We start from the raw sequence: 25,709 nt of genomic DNA on the forward strand, positions 1-25,709 counted from the left end.
GGCTAAACTCGGGGACTGGAGCCCTCTCTGGGCTAAACTCGGGGACTGGAGCCCTCTCTGGGCTAAACTCTGGGACTGGAACCCTCTCTAGGCTAAACTCGGGGACTGGAGCCCTCTCTGGAGTGAGCTCTGGGGCTGGATTCGACACTGGAGTGAGCTCTGGGGCTGGAGCCGACACTGGAGCTGACTCAGGGGCTAGGATGAGGGCTGAGAACAGTCTTTTCCTCCTCATCCTCCTCCTTTGGTTAAGGGTAAACGGCGCGGCCGGCGGACTTGACATCAGTGCGCTCAGCAGCGGGCTGGTTCTGGCTCAGGGCCGGACACTCTCCAGACACCGGAGGATCCATTCCCTCCAGCTTAGTCCCGTGGTGTCTGGGAGGTCCACGGGGCGATGGTAATTCGCCCCGTGCCAGAACAAAGAGTTGTCCGTCATCTAATGCCATCAGAACCCAGAAGCCCGCAGAACTCCCAGGCATACTCGACGAAGGGGAGAGCTCTACGGGCTAGCGCAATGAAGCGTGCCGTGATCTCCATAATCGCGGGGGGAGCAAAGGAAAACAAAAAAACGAAAACAAAAACCGGAGAATAGGGGCGCCGCTTACTGTTTAGGTGCTGTCTTCTGTCACGGTGTGCCTATGGTGAGGAGCAAGGAACGAGGAGAACGCAGGAGAATCATAATCAACAGTCTTTAATGACATCTAGGGAAACACACGTTGGACACAGGATCGACGTTCAAGACAGCACAGAGAACTCAAAACAGAAAAACACTTTAAATACACAGGGCTTAAATCATGGGACTAATCAAGGGAACTAATGAGGGAACACCTGGAATCAATAAACATAATTGAACATGAGGGAAAACTGGATCATGGAAAGCACGTGGGGGAAGAAAACACAAAACACGGAACACAGGACTGACACTAAGAATATTTGTCAGCCACTTTAACATTGTAAAAACAAAGTTTGAACATTAACACGGCACTGTACTTACAAACAGGTAAATAAAAAACTTAAATAATGATTCAATTAAAAAGTGTTGTACCTAAAAGTTAAATAAAAATTGCACTGTACTTACATGTAAAAAAAACTACTCAAATAAAGATTAAATTAAAATGTATTGTGTTTTAACCTTAATTTATATTTAATTTAGTGATTCCTCTGTGTACCAGTAGAGGGAGCCTGAGTACCACACTTTGAGAACCACTGCCCTAAATGACAAATTATCTGGGTGGTATTTTGCAAACATTACATACTTCTAGTGGAGAAACAAATGAGGGGGTGAGAGGTTAACATTTACAATATAAAAAAAATGTACCCCTCAATAAGGGCCACCATAATTTTGATGTACAAACATCAGAGCATGTATAATCCTTAATTCAACTTCTTAATGTTCAATTAAAAAGAAATGTATACCTGTATGATATAACGCTGTACCCATATTGGACAAGCGGTTAATGGATGAATGGATGATTCAGCTGCAGACGTGGGATTTAATCCGGCACAATCCTCACAGTGCAGTATGGATATTTTCTAGCCGTTGAGTGTACATCAGTCGTACACTTGTTATTGCGGTGCATGGGATTGAATAAGTGCACTCGATAATGTCCACTATGGATTCAGACAGCACTACAAATGGCTGTTCCCTCAAATAATTTTCAATTTCAGACACAGCCAAGGTCTTATTATTGGGAGATACGAGGGTCCGTGGCTCTACCATTGGAGAAAGCGTAACAGTCAACTTGGGTCACACGTGCCTTGATAACTAATTACGTCACAGCCTTGACGCCTTTGGATTTCAGTCAGAATTGTGCGACAGTCAGTGGCTGTTTACGGATAACATAATGAGAAGTGCCGTAAACTGAATCCTACCTGCCACAAAATGTAAATTGTTTTATGGCAAACATGTTGAAGATCAGCAGAAAGGCAGTCAGTTCTTTAAATGACAAGAGGAAATTCATACAGGTTTGGAACAACTTGAGGATGAATAAATAGAGACATTTTTGGGTGAAGTATCTCTTTCATTTCTCCTCCTCCATTTCATTTAGGTTACAGCTCAATCCAGACCAACAGAGGGCGACTTTATGGTCTTTTGTTTGCCATTCTCAGGGTAATCAAAAACAGAAAAAAAGTTATTTTTTTTTAAATTCTTAGTCAAATTTGGTTTAAGAACCTCTAAATCTAGAAAGACGTCAGACCAGTTTAATTAAGTATACAAATTCCACAATTACATAGTTTTAATTAAAAAGCATTATGTCATATTCACATTGTTGTATTCGTGTCTGTAAGATGTGGTTCTTAGTTCAACGAGTGCTGCTAACTTGATCGATTCACACACAAACAGAACATCATTTAAAGCGGTCATGAACTGAGAAACCAGAATTCCCTTGGTCTTTTGACATATACGACTATAAAAACATCCGGTAAGTTTCAGAACTCAAAACTTTGTCGTTAGTCTAAAAACAGCAAAAACAGGACAGAAAATAGCCTATAACTTCTCAACTGTTTCTTGATGTAAAAATCTTGATAACATTATAAGTGGACCTCATAGAACAGCACAAAATAAAACAAAAAACGAAGGCAGTTCATGCTCCCTTTAAGAACTTTTTGTTTTCTCATTATTTCAAAATATGCATTGTATTTCCAGACTTCAAGGCTGCTATAAATTTTATGAGCCAGCAGATGGCGCTATTGTCGATACTTTTAAGGATTAAGGACTTCTTACTCAACCAGGAAAAGCCTCGGAGCTTCATGAAGCTTCATTTCGCTATTCCTAGTAGACCCGACGCAGTGACAACCTTTATTCGTTTCGACGACTCGTTTTTCGCGTCGCGTTTGTGGAGGGCCTTTGAGTTATAATTATATGGTTATAAAAGAACGTCTGACTGTGTTGTTTTTATTTTTTCACTTTACCTGAATAAGCCACATCATTTGAGCTACCCTGCGCAGTTTAATAACCGCAATAATAATAATAATAATAATAATGAATCGAGATGTGCACTGAACTCAACGGAGACCTCCACGTCACACGCAGGGAGCCGGTTCACGCGAGCTTCCGGTCAAACACAGTGAATCACGGGATACGAGTTTTTGACCCAATCGTGACATCACAAAAAGCGTTGGATTAAACTACATCTCCCACAAAAGCCTCTCCCGATTCCAAGGAAAGCCCCGTTCTGGCAGCTCCTTCGCTGAATTACAGCCTCTTCTCCGCTCCATGTTGTTGAGGGGAGAGGAGCGGAGCGGAGGCGACGGATCCGTCATGGAGCAGCTTTAGGAGAGATAAAGCACAAGCGCCTCTAGCCCTGCGCAGAAATCACACACCGGCAGGAGTCTATCAGTGACGGCGGGCGAGAGCGCGATCATGCGGTGCGCGGACAGCAGAATCTGAACGCGTCCGCCGTTAAAGATGTCCGCGGAGCAGCAGCGCGACCCGACGCGGGCGGAGGTGCAGCGGCTGTCCCGGGAGCTGGCGGAGACCACGCGGGAGAAGATCCAGGCGGCGGAGTACGGGCTCGCGGTGCTGGACGAGAAGCAGCAGCTGAAGCAGCGGTACGACGAGCTGGAGGCGGAACACGAGACCGTCCGCCAGGAGCTGGAGCAGCTGCGAGAGGTATAACGCGACACCGACGCGACGCGGCGCTATCATCAGTGCTGCGGCTGACATTAAGTAGCTGGCGTCAAAATGCTGTCGTTATGTCGAGGACATGGCGAAGTCGTGCTGAAATCACGCCATTGTGCGGCTGATAGGATGGAATGCCATCATGTTGTGTTTGAACACGGTGAAATACTGATCGTGTTGCTGGAGGAGCCAGAGAGCTGGAAAATACTGCCCCATCCGATGATTCCTTCCTCCGTCGCATTTTTCACAAATGTGTCACTTTCCTTTGATGTCCCACGATTCTGTGCGTGCGGCGGTTGTTGGGAAGAAAAAAAAAGTTTTCTGATGGAGCAGATGGATAAGTCATTAATTCATAAAATGTATTCATTTTCTAGTAGTAAGCTTTGTAGTGCTATATATATATATATATATATGTATATTAGTGCTGTCAACGATTAATCGCATCCAAAATAAAAGTTTTTGTTTACATAAATTTATTATATATATATATATACAAACGCATGTATATATTTAAAAAAAAATATGTTGTTTATATATTAAATATATTTATATATAATATAAAATATAAAAATATGAATTTATAAATGTATAAACACGTAAATATTTTCAAAATATATACTGTATGTGTATGTATTTATATATATATATATACATAATAAATTTACACAATACACATACATGTAAAATGTAAACAAAAAACGTTTATTTTGGATGCGATTAATCGTTTGACAGCACTAATATATATATATATAACAGTAGAGCACAAAAGCAGTCATAAGTAGCACAGGTATATTTGTAGCAATAGCCAACAGTTGTATCCATTTTTCTTTTATGCCAAAAATCATTAGGATATTACGATCATGTTCCATGAAGATATTTTGTAAATTTCCTACCGTAAACATATCAAAACTTCATTTTTGATTAGTAATATGCATCGCTAAGAACTTCATTTGGCGATTTTCTCAATATTTTGATTTTTTAAAAATTTTTTTTTTTGCACCCTTAAATTCCAGATGTTCAAATAGTTGCATCTCGGGCCAAATATTGTCCTATCCTAACAAACCATGCATCAATGGAAAGCTTATTTATTCAGCTTTCAGATGAAAAATTGACCCTTATGACTGCTTTTGTGGTCCAGGGTCGCATATATTTTTTTTATTTATGACTAATTTCTTAGATGTGACTTCAGGGTCCTTTGGAAGTCTGTGACCCGTTGTCTGCAAAATGCTGCCCTGATAGCACACGTACATCACGGAGACGTCTATTTGACGTCTGCATATTGAAGACGCTTTTTTAGAGTTTGTTCATCTGCAATACGGCTATAGGACGTTTCCTATCAGGTGTCAATTAGAAGTCTATTAGATGTCTTTAAGATGTTTATGGTTTAGAATGTATGTAAAACTGATCTTACAGACGTCTGGCAGATATTTGTACACAGCAGATGCTTTCCAGATGAAGCGATGTTTAACAGATGTAAGTGTGCTATCTGGGTGCCTGTGTTTTTTTGCCTGACAGGAAGCAGTCATTGTGTAGCTGCTGTAGTAAAATGACATGGTCTTTTTGTTCATACAGAGAAATGAGCTCATTATTATGTTGTTAGTTGTTATTCTCTGTCATTCCATTATTATTTCACATAGGTCATCGCTGGTTTAATTTGTAGACTGTAAATCTTGCAGCTCATGAGTGATTGTGAAATGTGACAGGCCTGCTTTTGAATTTTTGCGGGAGTCTCTGTCCCCGCCTAAACGGCCAAGCAAGTTACAACCTAAAGAGGAATGAGGGGAATGCAGATGGTTTCCTCCGGCCGAGCTGCAGATAAACACGCCTCTGTCTCTCATCAAACGGAGTTTGCTTGAGAATGACACTTCTTGTCCGCACAGAATGAGAGATGGGACGCTGTTGGTATTTGTGTAAATGAGGAAGTGCTAGGGGTCAGTCAGCAACAAAAAATTTCGTTGTGGCTACAGGCCTGTTATCATTTTTCTGTGACAAGCCCTGGCAATAATCAAAACCAGTTGATTCTAGTCTGAACTTTCCTGTATTTTTTTGTGTGTTTGTTGTTGTTGTTGGAGCTTGAGTAACTTCCTGTCACATTTAGGTCCTTTTTGACATTTTTGAAGATTATGTCTCCTTCTGTTCACTGATAACAGTCAGCTTGACCTACATTGCTTTGCTTTGAGGATAGTTCAAGTAGTTTAACAGAACAAGCAGGGTTATTGGTTGGGTGCAGAAGCTCTGTTAAGCTTTCACATATATGCCCTTTTCAGGAAAATGATCTCTTATTTACAGTTTAGTGATCATTTGTGAACAGGACCTGTTTGAAAATACTAGTAAATCAGGCTGAGAAAACATCACCTGAAAATGACTGTTAATAGTAATAAAAAACCCAAACACACAAGATTACCATTATAAGGGCGTGCGAGGCGTGGATACGCTAGATGTAGGATGTCTGCTCTGGACCATTCAAACATGTTCCATAGGTGATAATAGGATTACCCTGCTCTGTTTGCAATGGCTGTGAACCGGAAGAAAAATGTTGTCAAATTGGACAGATAGTGAAAATAAAGTGCTTCTCCTCGTCTGGGCAGAAGAAGAAAACGGGTAATTTCTGATATTTGAATTCACAGAGTCTGCCATGTAAAGCTGGTGTTAGAAGTGCAGAGGACATCAATTCTTGCATGAGCTTCACAAGGTGCTTCACAACACGCTTACGTCACGCCTCACAGTGTGCATGTGTTAATGTCAAACGTAAACGCAACCCACTTGTGAACATGTATATGACAGTTACCCAGAAGTGATGGTTTATTTAAAAAAAAAAAAGTTTATTAGTATTAGGTAGGCCTAGTTTTTGTTTATTTTTTTTTTTACTTCAGAAGACATTGATTCATCCACTGGGGTCGTATGGATTATTATTGTAATGGCTGTATTAAAGGAACACTCCACTATTTTTGAAAACTCCCCTAGAGTTAAACAGTTGAGTTTTACCGTTTTCGAATCCATTCAGCCGATCTCTGGGTCTGGCGGTAGCACTTTTAGCTGCAGCTTAGCATAGATCAGGGGTGGCGAACGTCGGTCCTGGAGAGCCGCAGGAAAACGGTAAAACTCAACTGTTTAACTCTAGGGGAGTTGGAAAATGAGCCTATTTTCAAAAATAGTGGAGTGTTCCTTTAAGGGTTTGTGCGATATATCGTTTGCGATAATATCGTAATTGTTCTTTTAACGATATGCGATTTGACATTATTGAGTAGGCTATATCGCATAAACTAAACAAAAACACACCCAGAGAGTGCACACATACACTGAGATATAGGTCAGACTACTGTGTGAGCTCATTTAGCGTCCACGCTTTCACTGCGGGATTTAGTCTATTAAAATACATTCACAATTCCCCCAAAATTGAAGATAAGGGGCAAAAATGCTCCCATATGACTTTTGTCTTATGCTTGCATCATCTGATAGGCTATAGCCTAGTTAATCAATAGCACAGGATGATTGCTGTTTTTCTCCAAATATAAACACTATTGTAAATGTGATATTGATTTTATACAACAGTTCAATAAGCAAATTATTAAGTGACTTGAATTTTAGACAATACAGTTCCTGTTTCTGTTGCTTTTCGCCAACAAAAATAGTTTCAAACAAAGCCACAGCAGAACTGTTTTGCATCTCAGAGCCACACACGACAGTGTTTCGTTACTGAATGAATCAACTGTTTGAGCGAAACAGTTAAATTAATGACTCAATGACTTACTCATGCAGTGATTTGCCGCCACCTACTGCCGGTTTTAAGTTTATTTAAAGTATAACCCCCCCCCAAATAATTAAATATGTACGCAAGCCAGTGGTTTGAGTCTTACCTCTCAGATAGGTCCTTCAAGGTATCTTGGGAGAGGTGAGGTTTCTCACTATTGAACATTAATATTAATTGAACATTAATTATGCATTTGTAACTGCAGGTTAGCTGCACTTGTCCTGCATTAAACAGTCTGTGTAAATGCATCTAAATGACACTTCAGATGCAGATTCTGTCACCTCTGCATTGCAAACACAAATTTTGTTGATACTGATTTCATTTGATTGGTAACAGTTCTATAATGTCTTACTATTTGAACTGAATTTATTGATAAGAAGAATTTGAGACAAACGTTGATGCATACATTTAAAAAAGTTAGAAAAACAGTTGTCCTTATAAAGGTAAAAATGCCCATAAAAGGTAAAAATCAATTTAAACTTATTGGAAAAGTTACTGCTACAAGCTAACCATGGCACAGAATATGAGGAATATCAAAAGCTTTGTCTAAAGCTGCCAAGATACCAGCACAATAACACGCTCAGCAAAATATCTTCTAATTATCGTTATCGACAAAATTCTAGAAAATATCGAGATATCATTTTTTGTCATTATCGCACACCCCTAGGCTGTATGTGATTTTTGGGACATCAACATTTGTGCACCTATTCAGTAAACAGCCAGCATAACTCAGCAGTGAGATGACTCGATCAGCCTGTTAAAGTTTAACAGCTGACAAACAGGGTCACAAGCACCCACTCCAACCTTGTTTTGCGAATGCACATGATGAAAATCAGTGGAAACAGATTAGTGGGGCTTTAGTTGCTGGCAGTGCTGCACTTGACAAGCCAGCTATCCCACCCTATAGCAGAACAACAGGACTGCGTTCTCTTCAGGCTCTTTCATACAGTGTGTCTTTGTTTCTTGAGGGTGCAATCGAAAACAAATCTGCTAAATTAGTCATTGTGTTGAATAACTCAGGATTGGTCCTATTGCTAGCAGGTGTCCCACATAGCAAACAGGTTATCCATCAATGTGGGAGGTTTATAGACCGTTTGTTTTGGAGCTGTTCAGCTGTTAAAGCACGAGTTGTTATTCTGGGTAACACTGTGCATCCATACCAGCCTTTTGCCGTTCATCACCTTAACAGCTCGCTGTTAGTCACTAAAGGCCTGAAATACTTCAAGCAAATTTGAAGTATAAATGGTGTGATGCCATTTTGACCAAAATCTGGTCAAAGGTAAGGTGTTTTGAGTTTGTTCTGCTGGTTAGAAACAGCTAGCCGGCGCAGAATTTAGTACCGGCTGTTAGACACCCTCCTAACTGCAATTTGTCCAATATCTTATCAGGCTAACCGTATATATTGCTATTAAGATTAAGTTGATTAAAATAATGATTATTTTTGCTTGAAATTTTAAGATAACATAGTTTATATATTAAATAACCATGTGGAAATTTTTTGTTTTCTTTACAAATGTACTTTCTCATTTGATTTTTGTTATTTTTATTTTTTTTTATGTGGAACTCAATAGAAAAAAAAAAGAAAAAGATGAATCACAAGTTTAAAACTAAAGACTCAAAACAGTCAAAGTAATAAAAAGGATTGTTCTGAGGCTCTGAAAATGTCAGATGAGCTACACATGAAGCTAATGCGCTTTTGATAGACATTAGTTGAATACTATCATGTGGCAAGTTGTGACATTGCTAGGAAGCCATAATCAACATAAACTCCATATAAACACCATGTTCAGTCTAACAGATTTTCTTCAGCTATTACTCATTGTTTCTATTTTGCTATGACATAAAGAAGTCCTGCCTGCTGAGATCTGCACAAACACCTCGCGCAGCATAAATTATATAGCAGTATCTCTACTAGTTGACACATGTCTACCATCACATGGTAAATACCGTTAAACCACCCAGCCCTAACCTGGGGTAAACTTGGGTTGGGCGATATGGCAAAAATATCACACCACAATTTTTTTATTTATTTTTTTTATTTTGATTCACAGTCTCATCATGATTCTTTCTCATGTTGGTTTTTAAGCCTGTTTTGGAAATTAGTGAGCAGAACAAATTAATTTCCCAAAATATAGCACTACAAGGCAACAAAACAAAAGAAACAAATAAATATATACAATAAACAGTTTTTTTTTTTTTCAGGTACAGTAGGTCTATTTAACAGTAGCATTCAAGGAAGAAATTGAATCAAATTTAATAATTACACTGCATAAATTAAATATACTTTGATTCTTATTAAAGATACAGAAGTTATTCAGTCAAAAGCAATGATTTTTGCAAGTACAGCAGCAGGTATATTAGGCTGCTATCACTTTAAGACTTCATGCACGGATCTAACAAAATGTTTTTTTCCCTCTCCCAATTAAGACATAACCTACTCTGTTTATGTGAACCTTGTGTGTTTCTGACAGTTAAAGAGCAAAAAGACATGAAAGAGAACTTGAGTGTGCGCTTCAGGTGTGTGCGCTTAGAAAACCACACGCTAGAACTAGGGGTGTGCGATATTGAAAAAAAAAATCTCTATTTTTTGGGATATTTTCGATAACGATAATTAGACGATATTTTGGCGAGTGTGTTATTGTGCTGATATCTGACTACCGTGACAGCTGCAGTTTTTGATATTCTTCATTCTGTGTGGTGGTCAGTTCACATCAGTGAACAAAAATTTATCTTTTCATATAAGTTTAAATAGATTTTTACCTTTTATGGGCATTTTTACCTTTAATAAAGCCATTTTTTGCTAAAAGTGTGCATTTTTTTAGTCAAATTGTTATATTTAATCAGTCAATTAGAATAATAAGACATTTAGGCTGTTACCAAACAAATGAAACCAGTATCAACAAAATTAATCTTTGCAGAAGTTGCATCTGAAGTGGCATTTAGATGTATTTGCACTAGGGCTGCAACTAACGATTATTTTGATAATCGATTAGTTGGCCGATTATTTTCCCGATTAATCGGATTTTAAAAAACCTATTTTCTTTATTTTAATTTTACTGACAAAATCACACTATTCCACATTCTGCCCAATGTCCTTCAAACAAATGTGCCAGTGAATGCTATGAAAACATACAGTGCTTAACAATTTATTAGACCACCTGTCATAAGAGAAAACACAAATATTTTAGGAATCTGTCAAAAAAATGGTTTAATTCTAAAAATGTTATTGTCATTTTTTGGGCAAATAACAAACTGAAACAACTAAATAGTATTTATTCACATAATAACAAAAATGGCCTCCTTTGATAACAGCTTGCATGCTTGCTGGCATTGTTTATGTACTTTTTGACTAATTGGGTACCTGAATAAAAAAACACTATAAAGCACTTGACAATTTTTTTCTGCCTTTCTTTCACAGATAACAGCAATAATTATATTATAGCATTAAAAAAATAGCGTACTACTGTTACTAAAGAGCTTATGCATATTGGAGGACTAACCAATACAGAAAGCTAAAACCTGATTTTGGTAATTACCAGTACTGTTAGTTAAGAGCAGCAGTGGCACAAACCTTACAAAATTGGTTAAAAACCTTACATAAATTTGTTTTAATAAATTTGTTAATCACTGTAGGCTATATAGTGAATATAGTTTAAATCTCTAGATCAAAAATTAAAATAATAAAGACAAATAAAATCACAGTAATGCTCTGCAGGTACACGCATCGCGTGCACTTTGATCACAGTCAGTCTCCTCTTACTGTGATTTCTTTATCCTGTAAAAGCATCTGACATTTATATTCAGACAATTACATGGTGCTGTCCCTTCACAGTTCCTACTCTCATAAATTACTCGCACTGCATGTTGACTTTTTAACCTAAATTTAATGTTCAACAACAGATATTTCAGCACAATGAATGTTTTTGCGCCGAATATTGTCTCCCTCTCTGTGTTCCGTCTGTTTAATGTGCGTCCTCGCCGCGCCGGCGCTCTTTCAGTAAAGATTTCAATTTAACGCAGACTGTCAGGAAAAAATGGAAAGGCTTGCGTGAATTTGTGACATTTACAGATGTGTAAATATCAGGCCGAATACCGAACACGTTTTTTTCCCCCATTTTGCCAATTTTTTCACCATTGCATAAATGAAATAGCCAAAATGTGCTTTTTACTGTTTTGTCTTGCTTTTCAAAGAAAAAAATCATTTACAAAACAACAATTTAAAAATATTTACTTAAAGGGGTCATATGATGCGATTTCAATTTTTCCTTTCTCTTTGGAGTGTTACAAGCTCTTGATGCATAAAGAAGATCTGTAAAGTTGCAAAGACTAAAGTCTCAAATCCAAATCTTTTAGCATTCTAGCAGACATTATACCAATAAAACACAACTTAACTTAAAATTAATAAGTTGGTAAAATAATATTTTTTGGCCATTTTTTAGACCCCCTTCTTGAATCAGGCATGTATTTTTGCTCAGTGCTTCTTTTTGTAGACAAATGATTCTCATTACGAATTAGGGAAGATGTTTGTTGCACGTATCGCATTGTCACATGCCTTGTAAAAATTCATAAAAATGTTACTGAGCAGCTGACGAGTAACTCTGTTTCAGCGCAGATTCCCTCGCGCCTTTGACTTTGAACCCTACCGCCGCGAGCTCGTGCAGCACTGTTTGAACACATGCAATTCATGCGTGTATTAGAAAACATAACATTCTGCAGTTTATTTAATTGTTTAAGGGCATTTCGCGATTTTAATCATCATACAGTAACCAGCAACAACCACCAGTTTATTTATTTAATTGAGGGCATTTCGCGATTTTAATCATCATACAGTAACCAGCAACAACCACCACTTCCTCTTCTCATCGAAGACATGCGATGCAGTCCTAAACAGTCTCTCGCTGTCGGTGCTTGTAATGATTTTTGCGTCTTTCTCGGACAGCTGTTTCCACTCTGCCGTCATGTTTGCTGCATTAGCGCGTGCCTCTATTTGATTGCGGCACGTCATTGTTCGGTACAATTTATTCGGTATTTTCGCTTATTCGGCCGAACACCGAAAGAGCTTTTTTTGCTATTTTCGGCCAAATAATTTTGGTAAATACTCGATAACGTCAAATTGCACATCGTTAAAACAACAATTACGATGTTATCGCAGACGATATATATCGCACACCCCTAGCTAGAACAGTGTGGGAGTAAAAAAGTTTGGAAGGTTTAGAAAGGCTTTAAAATGTGTGCAAATAATACACTTCCATGATGATGAGGAGCTGAAATGTGACATGAGTGTATCCACGATAGAGATGATAATCAAAAACAATAATCAGCCTTATCAGCAATAATCAGCCATCAAAAACAATGAAACAGCCCTAGAACTGCAACTGATAGCACTATACTACGATCTCTCTGTAATGGCAGATTGCCAAGATATTTTAGTCATTCACATTTAGTCATTTAATATCTTAACATGTCACAGACCAGGAGATTTAAATAAAATATCTACATATCTAACTAGTGAAGATGGAAGGTAGGTGATTTGAGAAAAGTTGGCCAATCAGTTGACAATCGCATCAACAAAATTGGTGCAAGAAAGTAAAAATACACATGATAATAATTGTGCTAAACTATACTGTACTTACATGGGGTACCCTAAAGTAATTCATTAAATTCAGCATTCAGCATCAACAAAGTTGCTTCACCTGGTGCCTGAGCTCACAGGAAACACAGGAAACTCTCTCACCCTTAGGAAACACTTCCTCCTCCTCCGGCCGGCTCAGAAGAATGATCATGTGAACAATAAACTTACTGAGCTGTGCTGCTGTGTGGCTTTTAAAGGGCAGCTGTTCTCTACGGCAGCATCCTGACTGAAATAGAACTTCATAACAAGTACGTGATTAGAAACGACCTACATGGGTAGCAACAACTTTTTCCCGTTTTCACTCCAGCAATTTTTATTCTAATGTATTAAATATAAATTTGAGTATATTATAGATGAACATTCCAGTTGATACTGATTAGATGGTTTTGTGAAGTCCTCTTATAGACCTCTCCAGGAATTTAGCATTTTCTGTAAAAAAAAAAAAAAGCTATAACACATTTTTTTCTGATTAATATGGAAGAAATGCTTGTTGCATGTAGTTAGGGCACAGTGTAAGACTTAAAAATTTCTGCCATACATTTTAAAAAACTTAATGTCATGAAACCCTAAAACACTTTTTTTTTTTTAGATGTTAACATATAGGAACAGGTTTATGTCTATTATTAAGGGAAAAGTGGTTATTTTTTTAATTATTTTTTTTGAGCAATTTCTTTCTTCCGGTTCAAAAAGCAAAGTTGAGTCACAAAAAGTGACGTATATGCATTAATCTGGAGTGGTGATTGGCTGCCGTGGCTGGAGAGTGCACGTCTACGTCATCAGTTTTCAGAGCTTTTCTCAGAATTATTTATGAGAATGAAGTCTTTTGATCCAGTCACTGCGCTGTAGACTTGTGCCGGTATTCGGTAATGCGATATATCACGGTAATGAATATGCACGATATTGTTATCGTGGGCACTTCTAAATACCGTGAATAATTATATATTACAAATTATTCTGAATTTTGAATGCATTTTAAGAATACTTTTCCCATAAACAATGAAAAATTCTTCTTAACATTCATTAATCTTAGGTATTCCAATATTTAATAACAGGATGTTAAAATCGAGAGTTGCAGCTGTGTTATTTAATGAGCTAACATGAACTAAGACGGCATATCCCTACTGCGCTGTATTGTATTGGTTGTATTGCAGCGGAGAATTAAAATCTCATGAAAGAGCTTCTGCGCTGTCAGTTCACCTCTGTACACATGACCAGGGATGGATTACTGACCGGGCCAGTGCCCAGGGGCCCTTGACTACCAAGAGCCCGGGGGGGCCCTGGGCTTTAATGTTGCGCGATCCAGTTTGGTACGAAAAACCCATCAACAATGAAAACGTATGTTTATTTATGCTTGAATATATGTGTCCCTTAGCCTATACAATGCCTCTTGAACAAGGCTTTTGGTCTGTGAGGGCTCTCAGGCACTCCTGTTACTATTGGGCCCTGTAAATATGAAGGCCTCCAAATCTTTTATAGAACCAGGGCTGTAGCTGGGGTATCCGGGGCCCAATGCAGGTTGTTGCTGTGGGCCCCCTTGAAAACGCGTTCCGGAAGGAGGGACCCTTCAAGCCCGGGGCCCTTAGAAATGTCACCACCTTTTGCCCCGCTAGCGACGGCCCTGTGTAGAATCATTGTCTGTCCCATACGGTTTCTAATTATATTTATTTGAACCACTCTTTGAGCTTCTTTCTTTGTGTAAAGGGTATAGGAAAAAGTACTATTTGTCAGAATCAGAAAGAGATTTATTGCCATTGCACACACAAGAAATTTGTTTTGGTGAAAGAAAAAAGATTATAGTGCAGACTCTGAGACAACAACTGTACACAGATAGTAAAATTAAAAATAAAGTTATGTGAATAAGGGGTGCATAGAGAGAGCAATTGTGTCTGTTTTAGCATAGTAAAGATTTTAAATTTTGGCTAAACTTTTTTTATTTTTATTTTTTTACTATAATCAAACAATAATGTAGACTGTTATTGTCAAATGAGTCTCAAAAAAACAAATTGGTTAGTTCTGGGCAAAAATGCTAATTTTTGTCGTTCCAAACCCGTAAGACCTTCGTTCATTTTCGGAACACAAAAGAAAGACAAGAAACTCCTGTAAGAAACTGTTTCTGTAACCATGCTGGTTTGTATAATTGTCAGGACCTGCAAAAAATGTTTGTAATTGTGTTGTTGTTTTTTTTATTGCATTTTCTTATAAGTGATGATCTGATGTTTAAACTTTAATTGTGATGTTTGTCACAGAGTTGTTTAGTGACAAATAATTTTTTGATTCATGATATGTATATTTGACAGTTCATTAATTCATTAAAGATGTGTTTCATACGCCTCAATTTGCCGCATTGTTGATTATTCATTGTAATGACCGTAACAATATTTAATATGACAAGACGTGGAGCGCACATAAGAGAGCAGTTTCTGCGCTCCAAGCAAAATATGAGTAAATGATAGTTTTGAGAATGCTGATGTTTCATTCTTTCTTTTTCTCTTTTGTCACATTTGGATTTGTTTCATATTTGATGAAGTTTGCAATGATTCTGCTATTTTCCTGTTTTTTACTGTGAAGCTGCTTTGAAATAGTCTGTATTTTATGAAGCGCTATAGAAATAAAAGTGACTTGACTTGTTGCTGCAGTGGTTCTATATGATTTGATCACACTTTTGAACGCAGAGTTTGCATGGTATACCGCTTGTTTCCTCTAATCTTTGTATCCTCCTTGCGTTGCGCAGGCGTTTGGACAGGCCCACTCCAACCACAGGAAGGTGGCGGCTGATGGCGAGAGCCGCGAGGAGTCGCTGATCCAGGAGTCGGCGTGTAAGGAGGCGTATTACGAGCAGCGCATGCAAGAGCTGCAGTCTGAGCTGCGACAAGCACGTAACATCCTGACCAACGTCCAGTCAGAGAACGATCGGCTCGCCACCATCACTCAGGAACTCCGAGAGGTCAGTCTCCGCCTGTGTTTGGATCGTTAGGACGCTCACATGCTGAGGAATACATTAAAGAAATTAGAAGTAGGTCTGCAACAAACGATTATTTGGATAATAGATTAATCTAACGACTATTAATCGTTGATTATTTCACTGATTAATCAGTAGACTTTGATTATTCAGCTTTTGCAATTAGTTAAAATATTGAGTAAAACATATTGTAACAAATAAATAAAGGTAATCACTTCAGCTTTTGAAAATGATATTATGTAATTACAATTAACAAATAAATAAATTTGGCACACAAAATGAGATGACAGATAGAGAAACTCTCTTATTCACCATTTAATTAGCTATATGAAAAAGAAACTGAATGACACATCATTCTGCCTAACATCTCCTTTTGTAAGTCATTTGGGTAAGAAACAAAATAAAGGTAAAATAAAGACAAAAATAAAGTGATAAGACGCTTTATTTTTGGATTAAATATTTTATTTACAACACAATCTCTCTTAAAATACCTGGTATGTTATGATAATCAAAACAGTCCTGCGGTAGATCAAGCTTTGATCTCTGCAAACCAAAGTATCACTTATTTTTTCCCACTTATAAAAAGATTTTATCGTTTGCTAACTCCACACTGAAAAGCTGCTTTATAACAGAAAAGCAAGTTGTAATTCTAACTGAAAGCGACACTGACTCTGGTTTTTCATGTTTAATGCTGTAAAGTTTCTTGATTTAAAGGGTTAGTTCACCCAAAAATGAAAATTAGGCAGTGCTTTACTCACCCCCGAGGCATCCTAGGTGTATATGACTTTCTTCTTTCAGACGAATCCAGTCGGAGTTATATTAAAAATGGTCTTTGATCTTTCAAGCTGTTTAATGCCACTCAGCGGGTGTTGCAGTGCTTCAGTCCAAAAGAACTTAAATAAAAAGCACCCATCCATTAAAAAAGTGTCACACAAGGCTCCGGGGGGTGAATAAAGGCCTCCTGTAGCGAAGCGATGTGTTTTTGTAAGAAAAATATCCATATTCAAAACGTAATAATCACTTTAATGTAGCTTGCGCCAGCAGTTGTACACTGGAAGCAGCTCCGGGAGCATGACGTATGAGTTCAGTGTTGCGCATGCGCCGGTGAGTCTCGTGAAAACCAACGTTTGTTAACAGGAGCAAAGGAAGCAAAGTTTCCTTACTTTAGCAAAGGAAAACCAGTCTCCTCTTGGCTTATATCGAAATCCTCCGACATTCTTCTTTACAAATCCTCGTTTTGTACTTCTAATTAGTGACCATTGTTTTGTTTTGATCTCTCCCTTGCGCTTCCCCGTGCGTCACTTCTGAGCGGCGCATGCGCAACGCTGAACTCATACGTCATTCCCCCGGAACTGCTTCTGTTTACAACAGTGAGCGCAAGCTAGATTAAAGTGATTATTACGTTTTGAATATGGATATTTTTCATAATCAGATGCTTTCTTAACTGCTGCTTTCTCACCGCTGTCAGTTTATGTTTATTACATAAACTGTGCAAACTTTATAGTTCAGTTTATATCTTTGAGAAGAAAGCGCGCAGCATATATTTACATATTCATCCAAACGCCGCTCAGCAGCTTCAGGTTCGGCTGCGTTTGCTCTGAAGCACCCTTGCTCTTTAACACCACAATGGTGAACACTGTTAATGCAAATATGCTTTCATGAGGTGTGTAATGGTACACACATTCAAATTATTACCATTTTGCGTTAAAACTCCTGACAGCTCCTGAGTCTCTTGTTAAACTTCACAGATTTCTATGAAGGAGCACCAACATCCAATCAAAAAACATGTGGAGTGAGTTGAAGAGGTCAAGAAATCTCCAGCAATATCGATCTGGAGCACTTTCTGTTGGGAAGAGTGGGGGAAAATTCGGTTGGAAAAAAAAATCAAGATGTGCTCGGTTGATTGACTCTTATAACGGGAACAGATGTTTAAAACAAGTATTAGTTGAGGGGTGTGCGATATATCGCTTATGATAGTTTTGTAATTGTTGTTTTAATGATATGCAAGCTGATATTATCGACTATATCACTCACTTTGCAGAAAACAAACAAAAACACGTATTGAGAGTCCAAAAGCAGTCACTGCGGGATGAAGCCTATTAGAATACAGTTAGAATGCTCTGATAATTCAAGTTATGAAAGCAAAAAATATCCCTGTAGGGGTTTTTAAAAATATTTGTAAGATATGATATAGTTGTGTAATATCACATAGCAAGAGTGCCATTTTCCTGAATGTTAGTTTGTGAGCATAATCACGAATGTGATATTACTGTATATAACAGTTCAAAAAAACAAGTTAATATTGAGTGAGTTACATTTTAGACACAATACTGTATGTTTTTTTTTTTCTGTGTCGCCAATGAAAATGGTTCCAAATAAAGCCTAGCATTTGTGCAGCCTGAAATGTTGCTTACACACTGGCTGAAAAAATGCAGGAAAACCTTATTTAAATCTGAAACTGTGAGCCGCAAATGTATTACATTTAGCAAGTTGGCTTTATATTTATAGGGGTCGGGGGACACTGGGGGGGCCAGTCAGTTTTCCGGATGGGCAAGTGTCCCCGCCTCTGTCTACACCACTGACTGGACGTGCCATACCTTGCCCAACAAACACAAACTGTGTTAAAACTGAATGTGAGGAAAGATAAAGACTGAAACCCATTATATAATGCTGTACGAATGCACAGAGACCAGTAATGTCTAATTCATCAACAAATGATTTGTTGTGCTGATCAACCTTTATCATTATTTACTGAATTCAAAAAAACTTAAGGACGTAATAATAATAATCTTGTGTTTGACACTAAACCGGTATCTGGTCTACAGTGTTTTTCTGCTTTACCACAGAAAAAGATGCAAATATAGGATTAAAAGAAAATGAAGAATATAAACCTTTATATTAGTAAAATCAACGCAAAAATAAATCAATAAAAGACGGATGGCGTGACGTGAGTGAGGATTTGGGAAAAGAAAGAGATTGTGTGTTTAATGGCACAGTCCTCTGGATGGGATTAATGAGCCAAAGGTGAAATGAAATGTGTTTTGAGCAGATGGGGCAAAGACGGAGAGATAGAGAGGGAGGCGTACAGATGGAGTGATAAACCGAAGCAAGCAGGTCAAAGGATAGAAGTGTGGTTGATTAGAGCGATGCATACAACCATTCACAACCCTGTAGAGGGTTGATTCAAAGCCTGGGGTCAGTCAGTAAGATTATTTTCTGACAGATACGAGTACTTTTATTCAGCAAGGATACATAAAATTTATCAAAAGTGACAAGTAAACAGAAATGTCTAGTCCAAATAAATTCTATTCTTTCTATTCATCAAAGAATCCTGGAAACATATGTATCACAGTTTCTACAAAAATATTGGGCAGCACAACTGTTTTCAACATTGGTAATAATCAGAAATGTTTCTTGAGCAGCAAATCAGCATATTAGAATGATTTCTGAAGATCGTGTGACACTGAAGACTGGAGTAATGATGCTGAACATTCAGCTTTGATTACATTTTAACATAAATTCACACAGAAAACAGCTGTTTTAAATTTGTATAATATTTCACAGTATTGCTGTATTTCTGAGCAGAAAGCAGGCACTGACCAGCTGCTTCTGCTGTCTTTCAGAGCAGTCAGATGGTGGAGCTGCAGAGGTCTCGTCTGCACGACGACGTCAAGGAGCTCAAGTTCAGAGAGGCTCGTCTGCTGCAGGACTACAGCGAACTCGAGGAGGAGAACATCACCCTCCAGAAACATGTTTCTGTCTTAAAACAGAGCCAGGTGACATTCGGCTGCCATCCGTAATAAATATGAGTTCCATCCGTGGAGTTTCTACTAGAGACAGTGATAATGTGGCATTAGTCACAGTAAGCTGGTGTGTGTGTGTGTGTGTGTGATATCTTGTAGGTTGAGTTTGAGGGTCTGAAACATGAAATTCGTCGTCTGGAGGAAGATACCCAGTTTCTGAACAGCCAGTTGGAAGACGCCATCCGTCTGAAGGAGATCGCAGAGAGGCAGCTCGGGGAGGCGCTGGAAACCATCAAGACTGAGAGGGAGCAGAAGGCAAGAGATGAATTTCTTTCTTTTTTTATGTTATTATTAGGTAACACTTTATTTCGATAGTCCACTTTAGACACTAACAGTAAGTAACTTTGTAACTACATGTCAACTAGCAGTCATTAGAGTATTAGTAGACTGTCTGCTTAATATCTTCTAACAATTTATTTTGATGGGTCCACAACATACAACATACTGACTATGAGAAACTTTGCAAGTATATGTCAACTTATTCTACTAACCCTAAACCTACCCTAACAGTGTACTCTGAGAGTTAGTAGACATGTAGTTGTGAATTAATTAGAATTTGTTGACATGTAGTTGACACGCAGTTACAAAGTTACTTATAGTTAGTAGAATGTCTAAAGTGGACTATCAAAATAAAGTGTAACCTATTATTATTATTTACAGCTATATATTATGGGTAGTGTGACCTCTCCGTAAGATAAGCTAGAAATGAAAAACAGGTTCTATTAAAATAAATAAACACTGGGAAATGATTGAATACTGGAGGAGGAACTTTTTTCTTTGTTTCATTATCTTTCCACCATCAAACATAGAGCCCACCAGTGTAGTCTAAGTGACAAGTGAATGAGTCTTATGTCTGACAAGTCTTATGAACGGGTTCATTTTACCGAATCTGTCAAAAGTATTCTTAGGCTGGTGAGACTTGTCAGTGTTTGAAGTGTTAGTTTGTCATATGTTGTAACTTTTACCTCAGGAAAGCCATTCAATGACTATAAACTCGTTAGTCAACTAGAAAAAAAGTGTCTAGATTTTGCTAAATGTATGCTGTATATTACATATTCCTTGTATTTGCATTTAACCTGTTGTCTTTATTATTTAATATGTTTGATTAAATCTGTAATGAAAACAAGTTTTTATTACAGACCCTTTTTTAAATGTGTGTATTTCAACAACAAATTTGAGTAGAAACCTAGTTATATCATTAAAAAAAAGTTACTGCCTTGTGTGTAAGTTTAGATGGTTGTGTTTGGGTAAAAACTGAATTTTGCTGCATCACTAGTCAAGTCGCCTTTATTTATATAGCGCTTAATGATTTAATAATTTATTAATAGCGGAATAATAGTGTCATTATTTAGCTCAAGTCAGTTCAGTGTTGATTCAGTTCAATAACTGTGTAAAGTTTGTCAGTTTATAACAAGTTAATTTCAGCGATCAGCGGTAGTGTCATTATTCAGTTAAGGTCAAGTTTTGTTCTCATCCAATAGTGTCAGAGCAGTCAAATTGATAATACTATTAAATATGAGATCTTAATTAATATCATAATCTTTTAAACAATACTAAACATACATTTTGTACTAAACTCATCTAACTGTCAATGTACACGGCGTAAAGTGATATATAAATAAAATGGACTTGACGAAGTGAAATGAATGTAGTATAGGCCCTATTATTGTGGGGGCCGGGATGGGGTGCTTTCATTAATGGAGTCACAAAGGAACTTGAATCATAAGTGGAATCAGGATTAAAAAAAAACTTGGGATTTCCTTCACTAACTAAATATTTAGCATTTGTAGGCACATTTCTAATAATTCGACTAAAGAGAATGCAAACATTGCACACATTTCCATCAACAAACAACTTGTGTGTGCCATTTACTTTTCTGTGTTTGGACATTTTTGGTTAAGATGAGGAAAACGGTCCTATTTATATTTAAGGACTTGACATGAGGGTGGTTGAAACCACCAAGAACTCCTCCGTAGTTGCTTAGTAACACACTAAAACCCACTCAAAAAAACAGAGAAACCAAAGATCAACCACCCACAGCACAAGCACCATGGCAGTGAGTTTTTGCAATTTCTTCAGAAAGTGTTTGTTTCAGATGAAAGCCTGCTGTAGGCGTCTGCCAGTCCACCCTGAGGTCTGATTTAATGATATTTGTTGGGCTCCATTAATCCAGGCCGCCTTAAGAAAGGAGTTGTCGCAGTACATGACCATCGGAGACTCGATGTACCACAGTCCTTTGAGCATCTCCCTCGATGGGCTGAAGTTCAGCGACGACACCTCAATCGAGCCCAACAACGACGAACCCCTCCACGTGTACGAGAATGGCTTTGACAAGATCGACAACAACGACAACCGTGTTTCCACGCCCAAAAAAGGAGAGCGGTTCCACCCTTCCTCCAGCCTCGTGGACAATCTGCTGAATGAGCTCAACATCTCAGAGATCCAGAAGCTCAAACAACAGCTGCTGCAGGTGAGATGATAAGCTGTTATTAGCCATATTCACTGTACAGGTTCAGTCAGGCACCGTCATTGACAGCCAAGTTAGGCTACGATATCTGCTGTTGACTATGCCAAAAAATATGGCAAACCCAGAGGCAGAAATGTGGCGTACTATGGAGGCATGTTTATAATATACCAAGTAGGGCTGCAACAAACGATTATTTTGGTAATCGATTAATCTTAACGATTATTAGAACGATTAATCGACTAATCATTATTAAAAGCTTACAGTTTTCTTTGTGTGTAAACCAACACATTTAACTGCTTATCAACTTTATATATAGCTTATATATATAAACCTGGTACATTTCAAAATTTACCTGCAGTGTTTTCTCAACCTTTCCTCTCCTCTCATCATAAAAACAGAGCCCCGCGCATGACATAGCTGTTCACATCGCGTCTTTTGCGAGCTCAAGTTCGTTATTTCAAATGTAGACACGCGGCAAGCACACACACTGCACACTTCTGCGCCACATTACGGCCAGATTATGTAATTACTAGTGGTGGGAATCGCAGGGTACCTCACGATACGATACGAATCACGATACATTAATATCACGATGCAGCGATTCTGCGATAATCAATATATTGCTAGACAATCCTATAATGGACTCATGGACTGAATATGCGTTCTGCTGTAAGTGATCAGTGCCTATGGTCCACGCCGATAGCTGTTCTGGGGCAGTTTTTTAGTTCTCATTTCCATAAACATATGTATAGCAGTAGAGCTAATACAGTGGCTGGAAATCGGTTTATCCTTCGATTCCTCGTGCTTCCCCATCTTCATAGAGAGCGCAGTTCATGGGTGCTCAGAGCGCTTTGGAAAAAAAGTTGGAAATGGCGCGGCCGCGATTTCCACGCATTTTTAGACGCTGGGAGCAGGAAAATCTATATAGAGCGCCTTATTGTAATAATTAAAATACAGATATTTGGCGCCAGATATCGATTCTCGTATCGCATGGAGAAGGACAACGATATATCGCCATATCGATATATTGTCCTACCCATAGTAATTACAATATTTATACAATTAACAAATAAATAAATTTGGCACACAAAATGAGATGACAGATAGAGAAACTCTCTTATTCACCATTTAATTAGCTATATGAAAAAGAAACTGAATGACACATTTTTCCTTTTCATATGGGTAAGAAACAAAATCAAGGTAAGTGAAAAGACTATTTTACCTTTATTTTTGGTTAAACTATTTTATTCACATCATAGTCTCTCTTAAAATACCTTGTATGGTTATGATAATCAAAACAGTCCTGAGCTAGATCAAGCTTTGATCTCTACAAACCAAAGTATCACTTTAAAGGGGAGAGAATGCACACAGTTTCACCCAATCTCATGTTAATCTTGAGTACCTATATACTGCATCCTTCATATCTCCAAAAAGTCTTTAGTTTTATCAGATTTATAAAAGAAAGATACAGCTTTACGATTCTCTCCGGAAGCTCCTGGAGGCGTGCCGTGGGCGGAGCTAAAGAGTGACGAGCACTTGACGACATTTGATGCCGTTTCACTTACTGTCTGCAGTTCTGAATCATGACGGTGATCTTTTATAGCTGGGACCGCTCCATCTTTCAGTATCAAACATGTGCAAATCCAGCGTCGAACTGGGCCTTGTTTATAAAACGTTCGTCCTCCGTTCGCCAAAACCATAGGAGCAATATAAGAGCGCTGTTGCAGCCAGCAGCACCTTCTAGCCATTATGGTAATCAGACCCTCATGACCTTTGAACTGCTATTGATCAACCAAGAAATCCATTCCAGACACAATGAAAGAGCAGCTGAAACGACATGATTTTCCATACGAACATCTCAAGTGAACCCAAACGTCTGTGACCGGTAGTGACGGCTTCTATTTTTGCTTACATTTTTCATTACAAGAGATTTTTTTTTTAGTAACATGAAATCCCATAAAAAAATCAACCTCCATTTGAGAAGTAAGTTACAATGAAAGACTCATGCTTTGAGAATGTGAAATCAGACATTTTGTGCAAAAGGGTTCACATTATTAATGTCACAAATGTGACTCTGGAGCTTAAATCTTAAGTCGCTGGGGTATATTTGTAGCAATTGCCGACAATACCTTGTATGGGTCAAAATTATCCATTTTTCTTTTATGCAAAAATTCATTAGGATATTAAGTAAATATCATGTTCCAACAAACCATACATCAATGGAGATCTTATTTATTCAGCTTTCAGATAATGTATTAATCTCAAATGACCCTTATGACTGGTTTTGTGGTCCAGGGTCAAAAATGAGCTTATTTCAGCTTAGAAATCACAGAAGTTTAGAAGTGAACAATCGCTGTTTCTTTTTACGTCATAACGGTTCTGAGTTGAGTTCCAAGATTTTAATATGGTCTCAGACACAAAGGAAAAAAGGTCAACTCCGTGCAGTACCATTAGGTTTTTGTATTACAGTCGCACTGTAACTGACATGAACAAAACAATTAAACCGTTAACCGCAAACCACAGTATCGAGCCAGAAATTCATATTGGTGGACTCCCATCTCAACAGCCACATTTTTGGGTCGTGTCAGTACAGGTTAACACAGAACACACACCGCTGCTCGTTTCAGCAAGTCCTGTAATTAATGTGTAGAGCGAATGTGCTTTTAAAAGAGGTTCTGCTTTTACTGAATTATAAGTGAAGGAGACTGCAGATTTTCAGCCAGTTTCTGCAAGTCTTAAAAACGTCTTAATTTGCCCTTCCACAAGCGCAGACTATATGAGCAGAAAGTCTTCAAAGTCATGGCATTAATTGTTGCATTTGATCCAAAAAAAATCATATCTTGCTTGCAGTACAAATACCTAAACATCCTTAAATCATGATACATTTAGTACAAAATGAAGCAATGACATCTGAGAAACTGAACAAAGTAAGTTTATGCTTAAACAAGAGCAAATATCTGTCAATGTGGTATGAAAATTACTTTTAAGTTGATATTTCTGAGTGCATTGGCAGATATGTGTTCTTGTTTTAATCATAAACTCACTTTTTGGAAGCGGAGTTATTCAAATATTAACCTTTTTTTTTTTTACAATTAATTACAGGGTAATGGAGATCTTTAAACTAATCGTTAAATGTTCTTTACTTGGTCTTAAAAGGTATTTAAAAAGTAGAAAGCCTTGAGAATAAACCATGCATTTGTCCTGCAATACCTAATACAATAACTCAAAACTCACTGAAATTATTTTCCCCTGGTGTGTTTTTTGAAGTATTATTATAATACTAAATAATATTCATCCCATCCAAAGAGAGATTCATCACATTTATCCAATTCCACAGTATCTTTCCAGGTGATTACTGTGTAGAAGTCAGGCTTTAGCGTAGGGCTGGGCGATATAGCAAAAAAATTTATCAACGATATAATGTTTCATATTGTTCGGTATCGATAATTATTGACATTTTTTATAACCTTTTTTAAAA

General features: G+C 37.9%; 1 protein-coding gene across 1 annotated transcript in view; it reads left to right on the forward strand.

Moving 5' to 3' along the window:
- The first annotated feature begins 3,157 nt into the window (after positions 1-3,157).
- LOC107711785 (protein bicaudal D homolog 2-like) overlaps positions 3,158-25,709 on the forward strand; it is a 47,840-nt gene continuing 25,288 nt past the window's right edge. The window contains exons 1-5 of the mRNA XM_016516833.1: positions 3,158-3,610; positions 15,734-15,946; positions 19,585-19,737; positions 19,864-20,019; positions 21,938-22,234. Of these exons, the coding sequence (XP_016372319.1) occupies positions 3,407-3,610; positions 15,734-15,946; positions 19,585-19,737; positions 19,864-20,019; positions 21,938-22,234 (1,023 nt within the window). The 5' untranslated portion in view covers positions 3,158-3,406. The remainder of the gene's footprint in view (positions 3,611-15,733; positions 15,947-19,584; positions 19,738-19,863; positions 20,020-21,937; positions 22,235-25,709) is intronic.

This window comes from Sinocyclocheilus rhinocerous, unplaced genomic scaffold, assembly GCF_001515625.1.
Source record: "Sinocyclocheilus rhinocerous isolate Xijiao unplaced genomic scaffold, SAMN03320098_v1.1 scaffold958, whole genome shotgun sequence".
Classification (NCBI taxonomy): Eukaryota; Metazoa; Chordata; class Actinopteri; order Cypriniformes; family Cyprinidae; genus Sinocyclocheilus; species Sinocyclocheilus rhinocerous.